Raw genomic sequence first — 10,538 nt, 5'->3', positions numbered from 1 at the left:
TCATCATTTCCTACCCCAGACCCACCATCAATGATTCTTTTAAATAAACTTGTTCTATCAGTCCTTGAGTAAAACTTCCCGCCCAGCTGCAGCCCCAAGATTTTATTAGGAGAAACTCTTCAGGTCTCGTTTAAGACTCCTGAAACTCAAATCCACTTTTATGAGGTAAATGGTTAATGTTTTCAGAAACTTATTTGGCCTTAACTGGGGGGAAGGAAAAAAAAATGACTATTATTTTAATTTCTTTATTTATCAATAGTATCCAAAAAAAAAAAAAAAGAATCAGGAGTTACAAAAACAAGTTAAATGCAATATGGAAGCCTACTAAATACAAATACATTTCACAAACACACAGGCAACAGAAACCTGTCCAAATTGCTTCTTGAAATTTGACTATTTAAAAACATTAAGTATAAAGGAAAGACATTCAAACTGGTCCACATGGGCTTATGAGTAGGTAGAGGAGCCCTGCTTTCCAACAGTGATGGAGTTCAGAGTCATGGCATGTGAGTAGATTTCCATGGACACTGAATCTTAACAGATGCTGTAATATGTTTATAAAGCCATATACACACAGAGAAAGCCCGAGGAAGCTTGCAGTCTAATCCCTGTGCTTTTAGAGAGCTGGAGGAACTGAACCCGATTTAGTCCTGTTTATTTGCTCCATGCAAAGCTCCATGCAAGACTCCCCAACTAAGTCTATTTAGCAGCTTCCCATGAATGATCGCCAGATAATGTGATTCTATGGTGCAGACAGTAGCTTCCCTATTTACAGGAGGAATGCAGATTTGCTCTTGGGAATTCCATGTTGCAGGGTAGGGTTGTCATGGATGGCAACTACTGACCTAAATGTAACTGGTGAGGAGACACTCTGCCTTCTTGCTTTAAACAGACTGCTACTCCAGACCTCTCTTTCATAGTGTCCAAGGCCTGGCAAAGCTCGATCAAGGCGTGATGTTGGGAGTTCTCCAAGGCACTTTGACAGGGAGGTGCATTTCAGACCACACAAGTGGGATTCAAAGAGAACTTTTAAGTGGGATGATGTATAAAAGCTCAGAATTCGAAACACAGTGGAATGTTCTCCTTTCAAAGGAGAACAAGGAAACTTGTTTAGAAGGAATTCCATTTTCAGCACAACTTTCTGAGCTGTCTGTGCAGTATAGCTTACATAATTTCCCTCTGGTCGTTTGTAATCTGCTTTCTGAAAATGAGATCTTATGTCAAGTTTCTAATTTTGTTATTCCAAATGCATCTTAAACATGGTATTAAGTGGAGTTAAGTATCAGAGGCCAAAATACAGAGGAACAATTGACTTCACCCCAATCACAATTTTAAGATAAAATTTCCATTTTTCCCCTTCTTGAAATGTGAAACCTTCTTTTGTCCTCATCTCTAAAGGGAAAACCATGCTGTTCCCAAGAAGGTTCAAGATGAAAAGCAAAAGTGAAGACAAAGTGGAATGGTCCTCTTTCCCACTCTCCTCCCGGGCAAGCCTTACCCGAGGGCTCTACATCACAGCACAACCTGCGGGGCCATTCAGACTGAGGTCAGATTTGGACATCTTGTTTTTGCCTGCCTGACTCTTCTTGTTAGAACAACAAGGTTTCATTTATCCTAAGGAGAAGAAGGAAAATCACAAGAACCTGTATCCTTCTGGACCACTTCTCAGAAACACAGAATTTATAATTTATCAAATCAAAAGTTTAATGCATTCCTACCTGCTCACTGAGGAAGCTGAGGCCCAGAAATAGGAAGAGACAGGGCCAAAGTCAACTCTCCTGGTTAGTGGAAAATCGCTGAGCATACTGATAGGCTGGGATATCTAAGTCTTGCTTAGCTGCACTTGCTTCCATCCTTTGGAATACTGATTTGCATGAATCTATCAGAATAAATGAAAGCAAATTAGCTTTTTGGATCTTAAAAGCTTTGTATGGAGATACTTCTTCTCCTGGCTTCTGTCTGAGGCACTCCCTGCTCCTCTGGCAGACTGCTGACCCACTGGAAGCCAGGGCGCAAACGCTGGGCTGCATCTAGTATGTGACAGGGTGGAAGGAGTCTGGGTTTTAGCAGTCAGTCCCTGCACCAGGAAGAACCCCAAACTCTTCCACCTCTGAAATGGTAGGACAAATGAAAAATAATTACAAAAGCTTAATTTCTAGTCAAGAAAATAAAATATTAAAAAACAACAACAATAATATAATGATAATAATTGAAGAATGAAATCAACTTGCCAAAAAAAGTTTACAGAAAAATAGCACCTTTGGTAAAAAGTATTTTAAAAATTTGGTTAGGTCTCTAAGGGGCTCAAAGTCTGCAAGTATCTGCATCATTTGGGTGTACCCTCCCAGAAAGTTCATCAAGTCTGAGGGACACTGGGTAACTAGCAGGATGGCCGTGTATCTAGAGCCAGTAGCGGGAGCCATGAGGAGAAGCACAGATGCTGGAGGTCTGATACACTGATGGCAGCAGGAAGGGTTGGAAGCAGAATGCAGTCTTTTCCACTGAGCTTCCCAAACCCCTCCTGTGAGGACAGCCTGCTGAGGTCTCTCTCACTGCCTGCACTCCCTGCAGCATGTTCATAGCTGTGGTAGACTCAGAAGTGGTTCAGATCTGGGTCCACTTCTCTCCCAACCCTGATGCAGTTTCCTTACTTGTCTCCAGCCCCCGAGCACCATTTACAGTTTCTCTCAAAGCTCTCCTAGAAATGAAGGCTCTGGCCCTTCCCCTCCTAGCCAGCCACCCCAATTCCTTTATTGCAAAACAAATAGACAAAATAAAACTTGTTGCTATACAAGCAAATACTGGTGATTTGGCGATTGTAGCAGACACTTGCGTATACTGGACTCAGCGCTGAAGTGGAAGAGAAGGTGCCAGGCTCTGCACACCGTTCCCAGATGCCTCCTCATTAGATTTCTTTGGTGCTCACTCTCTTAGTCTTTTCAGCTGTTTCCTATGAGAAGCAAGAGAAAATAATAAGCATTAGGAAATATTTTTAAGAAGTGCTGGCATTTATCTAGTCCTCAGGACTTTATATAGCGTTGACAGATACATGCTTATGCTGAGTTTTAGTTCTGTTTACCTATCTGTCTCCTCGGCGGATGATGAATGACTTGAGGACAAGGCTCAAGTCTTACCCACAACTTAGTTGTACAGGGGACTGCTGTTAAATTAAGAGCTAACTCTATTTAGATTCCTTTGAAACGATCAGGTCAGACATTATGATATTCATTTTAAAAATGAAGAAAAAGCTACTAAATGGAAGTGCTACAAAATGTTCTAAGTCCAAGTCCAGAGAAGCATTGACAGCAATAGGCTCTGAGCTTGAATCATGCCAAGCTACTTTTTGGGGGATTTTGGCCATATTATGAAGTCTTCTGTGCCTCAACTACAAAATGAGGGTAGTAAAGTACTACCTCATAACTGTGGCACACTTCTCCAAAGAAGACATTCTTACTTACAGCCAAAAAGCACATGACAAGATGCTCAACACCATTAGTCATTAGGGAAATGCAAATCAATACTACAATGAGATGCCGCTTCACTCCCATTAGAATGGCTAAAAAAAGAAAATCATGACAATGACAAATGTTGATGAGTTTGTGGAGAAACTGGAATACTGCTGGTGAGGATGTAAAATGGTACAGCCACTTTGGAAAACAATCTGGCAGCTCCTCAAAAGATTAAACAGAGTTACCATATGATCCAGCAGTTCCACTCCAGGGTATATACCTAAGAGAACTGAAAGCATATGTCCACCCAGAAATGCATACAAGAATGTTCACAGCAGTGTTATTCATCACAGCCAAAAGGTGGAAACAACCTAAATATAAATCAACTGATAAACGGATCTACAAAATGTGGTATATCCACACCAGGAAGTGTTATTTAGCCATACAAAGGAATGAAGTGCTGATTCACGCTGCAAGGATAAACCTTGAAAACATTATGATAAATGAAAGAAGTCAGACAGAAAATGCCATATATTGTATGATTCCATTTATATGTGTCCAGAATAGGCAAATCTATAGAATTAGAAAGTAGACTAGTGGTTGCCAGGGACTTGGGGAGGAGAGAATGTAAGTGACTTCCAGTGGGTATCGGTTGTCTTTCTGGGATGATGAAAATGTTCTGGAATTAGACAGTGTGGATGGTTGACAATCTTGTGAATATATTAAAACCTATTGGACTGTTTACTTTAAAAGCGTGAGTTTTATAGTACATGAATTATATTTCAATAAAAAAATTAAATAGGGAATAAAAAAACAACAGCAGTGCCCGGCATCTAGCAGACACTGTTGGTGCCTGTCCACAGCCCCTTGTCTTTAACGTTTCAGTACACGGGCACGGCTTCTTGCTGCTGGCACCTGCGTCTCTTTGCCTGAGGCTTTCTCTGGCTGGCGGAGCCTGCTCTGCCCACACGTGCTAGCAGGCCAGAAATGCCAGGGGATTCACGTTTGCTCATGGTAGCTCCCAGCCAGTGGCTGACGGAAGACTGCGTAGGCACAGCCCAGCTCCTGCCCGCTTGGGAGGATTACTGTTCCCAGAGATCTGCAACAGGCTAAGCTGCACTTGCCCCAGTGGTAAGTGCCTGGATACACACTCTTTATTGCTTCCTTCCCTTCCTGGGCGCACTTCCCAACTCCCCTTCTGGTGTTTCCTGGGACTGCTTCCCAAATAAACTATTTGTACTTGAGTCCTTGCCTTAGAGTCTGCTTCCGAGAAAACTCACACAAAACAGGGATGCTAAAAAAATGTTAGCTATTATAATTCACTCCCCACTGTCTACTCTGATCACTTCTCCACCCTAGATGAAAGGAATTCTTACTAAGTTCTTTTTGCTTTTATGGGTTTGTACTTCTCTGGAGACTGAAGGCTACCAAAATATGGAAAAAAGCTAGGAGCTTCTGCTTTTGTTTAAAAAACTGACATGAGGTTTCTACACTATCAGTGACAAAAATGACAAAACGCATGTGAAAACTATCAATAAATATGAGCAATTATTATTAGTATTAATAATTCTTGATTTTCAAGTCAAATATTTCATCTTAATTGTTCTTCTCTAAAGTTTTTCTTTTTTTTTTTGAGAAGGGGACGGAAGTAGTTAAGTTTACTCATTTATTTACTTTTTTTAGAGGAGGTAAAAAGACATGCCTAGCAGTCCGGCATATTCATGTTTTCTCTCTAGACTCTCAGCAAAATATATCAGTGGATCACTATTCTGCTAAGAACATTTTTCCCAAGAAGGCCTTCCACTTAATGACATAGAACCTGAATAGAATTCTTATCTTCTCAAGTCTCTAGGAAGCAGAACCTCTAGGATCCCAGGCTCTTCAACTTAAATTCTTTCTTCTGTGGTCCAAATCCACTAACTTCATGCTCATTGAGAACCAGTTATACACCAGGCCCTGCACTAAATGCAAGACAGCAGTGGTGAGCAGGTTACAGAGCCTGCCCTCAAGAAGCTCATAGTCTTTGGGTCTGGGCGCTGGTCATGACATGACACAGGAACACTTCTTTAGACCATGCTCCTTTGCAAACTACTTCCAACTCATTTGTAAACCACTGCCTCGCTAATTCTAACTCATAAGGCAATTTACCAAGCTGTAACCTACGTTGGCTGGGACCTGCTGGCTCCGCAATGATTCCATCAGGGAGCTGTCTGTATCATGGTTTGCATGATACAGCTATACAGGTATAGCATTCAGAACCTAATGTATGGAACAGAGCACAGATCTCCTTGGTCTCCTGGGGCATCAGGAAGTGTCTGAGTGGTGGGAGGGCCTGGTGGTGGGAGACCTGAACCAGCATGGAGGCTGCGACTCACCTGGTGCTTTTGTTGCTCCTGGATATATCTGGTCATTTCTTCCTCTGTCTGGGTCTGAGCCCCCTTCTGATTCTTTCCTGCAAGAAGAACCAAGGCTCAGAGCAGTGGTGGCTGAGGAAAGCCAGCCAGGGATCGCACCAATGTCTACCTTTTAGGCTCTCAATTTCATCTCCTGTTTAACTTACGTAAGGATAGGTGAATTACCCACATTTCTCTCAATATATCCCAGTGCAATGGACACCTCCAAAGTCACGTACTTGGGTAGTAAGTGATTGGGCCAGGGCTCAAATCCAGGCCAAGGGGAGAGGAAGGGAGCTGAGGTTCTAGAAAACTCTTCTGAAAGAGCTCTTCGTAAAAGGGTGGAGGTGGTGATGCTGGCTTGTGCACTGCCCCCCAACAAACTCCAACAACTCTCCCTGACATCTCTGTCTCCCAATCCACCCTGTCTATCTCAACTTTCTCTCTCTCTCTCTTTTTTAAAAGAATTAGCCAATATTGTTAATTCAAAGAGGGTCTATGAACATTTCTTCTTTTACTGCTGGGCATGGATGGCAAGGAAGGGTCATTTTGTCTTCCAACCACCTGAGTCTTTGACATATAGGATTTCCCAAGCTGTCATAAGGATTAAGTGGGTTAATATGTAAAGTGCTTAGAAGAGTGCCTGGTACACAGCTCTCACAAAATGAGTGTTCACTTACACTATCATTACTACTATTCTAACCCCGTATCAACATTGATCTTGCCCTGGGTCTTGAACTTCTCTTGCTCCCAAGCCTCTGGAGTGATTTTTGAAAGTAATGCATCTGGCCTAAGTGTTTTGCCCTCACTGCCTCTCTCCGGGAGCTCTGACACCTCAAGTCTGAGTCTGTCTCTTGCTCCTTCCTCAGTTTCCTTGCTCCCAGCCACTGTATTAGTCTCCACCATCCCCTCCCTGACTCCTCTCCTGGTGATTATCCAAAGGAAGCTCTCTCCCTGCTGTTCCTTCTTCCTGTGCCAGGCACAGCTCACCATCACAGGTCATGGCTGTGCAGACCCAGTTCCCGCAGGCACACACGCAACGGTTACAGTCCACTTCGGTCTCAGCTCCATCGGCATATGTTTCGTCCTCCAGGGCACACTCTGTGGGACCAGAGTTAGGGGAACAGTTTAGAGTGAGGGCAGAATAAGACGCCTTGGCTATTATCGTCTGTGCACCTTTCCCCTTTCTGACATGAACTGCCTGTCCCTCAGAGGCACCATATCTGAGCAAATGCCACCATCAACCCAAAGTTTTTTGGACCCGAACCTCAGCATGGAGATGATAGGCTGGGGCTCAGTCTAGAATCATGGAAGGGAATTTTCTTAGTAAGCTCTGGAGAGTTCTACCAATCCCCTCTATCTTGGCCCCCTCAAAATGCCCCCCTCTACTCCCTACAATCCCAATTTCTTAGGGTAGGCATACTCTTCTCTGGAGGGTTGAAGGAGGGGTTGAGGCACTTGAGGAATTCTTGGAAGCTGAGTTTCCAGTCAGCATTCTCATCAGACAGTTCAATGAGAGCATCAACACAGAGTCCTCTGAAATAAAACACAGGAGAAGCGCATCAGCAAGACCTCAGCTTCACTCCCAAAGAAAGGAATTAAGCATCAGGACTACATACACCTGGGCCTCCATAGGCGGCCAAGAAGGGGACTATTTAAAAAGAAAGCTTCTACACTGATCTCCCATAACCATTATGCAACGTGACTCCTGTAAGCATGAAACCTTCAGTTTGTTTTACTGAATGTTGGGTCACTCAAGCTGTTCAAATGCTCTTCCCAAGATGATTAAAGTTTCCTGAATGGTTCTGTCCACTTGGATTGACAAATATTTTACTACCTGCACACCTTCCACTAGCAATTGCCTTTCCCCATGGTGTAAGTGTCATGTCAACCCAATTAGGAAGGTCAAACAGAAGTGGCAGCAGCAGATGATATGAAAAGAATGTGTGATTTTAAAGAATATGGAGTTCAAGCCACCGTCACCAATATCACCCTTCTACAAAGAGCTCTTTCAGAAAAGTTTTCCAGAACCCCAGCCCTCTCCTTCTCCCCCTGACCTGGGTTTGAGCCCTGGCTCAGTCACTTGCTACCCAAATAGCCTTGAGCTAGTTACTCAATCTGCCTGCACCTGTTCCCTCATCTGTGAAATGGGGACAGGGAGTCCTCCTTCAATGGGATACTATAAGGATCCAATGTTGAACTTGTAAAATATTAATTTCTGGTCATCAAAATAAGAAGGATTTGCAGATATGCCTTAAGGCCATGGGCTATTATTAAGGAAGAATCCTTCTAGAATCTGGGCTTCACAATTTGCACTTCTTTTGAACAAAAGGGGGTTAAGAACCTCAAAAGGTTCTTTTCCTGTTTTTAATTCTTACCAGTACACTGGGACCATACCAGAAGTTTCTCAAGGGTTAATTTTTATTAAAATTTACTCTGGAAAAATACCAGAAAGAATGTGCTCACATTCGTAACAATTAGGGTTCTCTATATGAAATAGCATTGATTATCTTAAAAATCAGAACTAAAGCTATTTTAGTTAAGTAGAACACTAAAGAAATGCCTTCAGAAAATTAACCATTAAACATGACCCATAACACTCAGTAACAACTTTGCTCCGATTTGATGATTTATTTTAAAATTACATTCTTCTATTCATTTCAAGTTCTGGCCAAAACCAGTAACTACTTGATCAGATATCAGTGGTGCTCAATATATTTAGTTCATAATGTTCACAGAAGACACCAGGACAGAATTCCTATTTTGCTTTTTACTTCCCATTGATACTGACCCTGGTGGCTCCTTTGCAGGTAGGAAAGGGTTCAAATCCCCTCTCTTATCCAGCCTCCCCTCATGGACCACTCCCTGACCCCCTCACTCCACTCACCTAAGCAGCCTGTTGTTCTCCTGGTCTGCATAGGTGGTAATGTTGATGGCGGTTTCATTCTGCTCCACAAATTTCAGAAACTCGCTGGAGTCCAAACGAGAGTCACCATTATCAAAGTTCTAGAAGGGGGAGGAAGAGATCTTTCAGGAATGTTTCATAGAACCCCAGTTCCATCATTGTCCTATTCAGCTTGACCCCCTCTGGTTCATCTTGTTCTAGACACGTTCTTACCCAGCCCTGCACTGGCCTCAGAGTTACAGCAACAAAGGCCTGAAGCTCTGGGGCACCCAGAGAAGGCATCTGCATGCCAAGATGAGAGAATGAAAGTACCTGGGCAGAGGCCACGGAAGGCCTTTCAATCCCAGCCCCTGCTCAGGAGGGCAGCCTGAACCCAGGCCTGCACTGTCCAAGAAGCCTGGGGCGCTGAGAGCTCTCCCTGACACTGTTCTCCAGATATTCTCAAATTTACTCTGCCACACCACGTTTTCAAACCTGGTGTGAACAGCAAAGTTGTGAGTCAGACTCTCTGTAACAGAGCTCAGGGTGTGTATTTCTAACAAGCTGCTTGGGAACAACGACGCAGGTGCCCCTCTGAGCTCACTTGGGGAATCAAAAGACCATTTCTTGCTGCTTGATTTCCAGCCTCCCTGGCCCATTCTCAGTGCTCACCTCGCACACTGGTACTCCTAGTAGACCTCATCAGTGAGAAATCAAAGGCAAAGACCCCTGCAGGTTATCTGCATCGATAACCTGCCCACAGAGGTGGTGCAAAGTTCCCCACCCCTGCTCCCTGACTGGTGGGCCCCACTGTAGAGGGTGCTGGCTGTCCTTATGATCCAGAGCACATCCCATGAGCACAAGGCAAGGGTATAGTGCACTCAGCATTGTCCCCTCTTGGCAAGATGCTACACTGAGACTGTAGCCATCTGGGACTGTTCAGGATGCTCAAGCCCTTGGTCCAGGCAGAGGGTGGCAATTTCAAGGCGCTGATCAAATTCCAAGTTGGGTACTGTTGCTCTACTAAATATTTCCAATGGAAATTTTTTTTTCAAACTTCTTGTGTAGTCTGCCTCCTACTGCTGTCCTGGGAAATCATTAGCACCCTCAAGTTACTTTCAAGGTGGCTCCCAGATGGTGTAAGGGATTCTGGAGGAAAAGTCTGTCCAGGTAGAAGGGAAAGATACAGCTACTGACTCTCCTTCCGTGTGTCACGTGTATTCCATCCTAAGGTTGTAAATCTTTCCTTGGTATGTATGACAAGCAGGCATGAAACAACTGCATAGGCCCTGGCTTCATACCTATTTATCACTCTTGTCCTAATTCTTAAGGAAAGGTCTCAGAGGTTCTCTAGTTCTTCTGCTTTCACCCTGGCTCCAGTTTCAGCCCTGGTCACCAGGACTTCAGGGTGTGTGTGTAACATGGCCATTAAGGGCTCGCTATCTGGGTCTTCCCCTCTACATCCTGTTAAGCCTTCATCTAAGAAACTGTGACTGAATCACCAGTTGAGATGACAGTCTGATTTTGGTCTTATCCAAATTCTGATTCGATTTATTTTTCAACTAATTCTGATGCAAGGAATGCCAGCTGGGCTGGAGGGCAAGTCTTTGGCTCAGAAACCAGTCTCTGTGAGATACAGATCTCCCAGCAAAAGGCAGCTGTTTGCCTAGTGGGGAGAAGCCTCCCTTTGAAGATTGCACCACTTGGTTCTTTGATAATCATCAAAAAAGTAGATAGTGAAAACCCTATTTTTTCGGAGGACACGGAGAGAACGAGCATTGAGTTCATGGGTCATGAGCAAGCTTTCTTGGT

The 10,538-nt window shown here is 43.7% G+C and overlaps 1 protein-coding gene across 2 annotated transcripts in view; it reads right to left on the bottom strand.

Moving 5' to 3' along the window:
* Positions 1 to 231: 231 nt before the first annotated feature.
* FSTL1 (follistatin like 1) overlaps positions 232 to 10,538 on the bottom strand; it is a 103,988-nt gene continuing 93,681 nt past the window's right edge. For both annotated transcript variants that reach the window (XM_072964329.1, XM_006210339.3), the window contains exons 7-11: positions 8,730 to 8,848; positions 7,266 to 7,378; positions 6,833 to 6,943; positions 5,825 to 5,901; positions 232 to 2,950 (exon numbers count right to left, since the gene is read on the bottom strand). In XM_072964329.1, coding sequence (XP_072820430.1) covers positions 2,906 to 2,950; positions 5,825 to 5,901; positions 6,833 to 6,943; positions 7,266 to 7,378; positions 8,730 to 8,848 — 465 coding nt within the window. In that variant the 3' untranslated portion in view covers positions 232 to 2,905. The remainder of the gene's footprint in view (positions 2,951 to 5,824; positions 5,902 to 6,832; positions 6,944 to 7,265; positions 7,379 to 8,729; positions 8,849 to 10,538) is intronic.

The sequence above is a fragment of the Vicugna pacos genome, chromosome 1, assembly GCF_048564905.1.
Source record: "Vicugna pacos chromosome 1, VicPac4, whole genome shotgun sequence".
In the NCBI taxonomy this organism is placed as follows: Eukaryota; Metazoa; Chordata; class Mammalia; order Artiodactyla; family Camelidae; genus Vicugna; species Vicugna pacos.
Note: the sequence above shows the minus strand (reverse complement) of the source record. Positions and strands in the feature narration are given on the sequence as shown.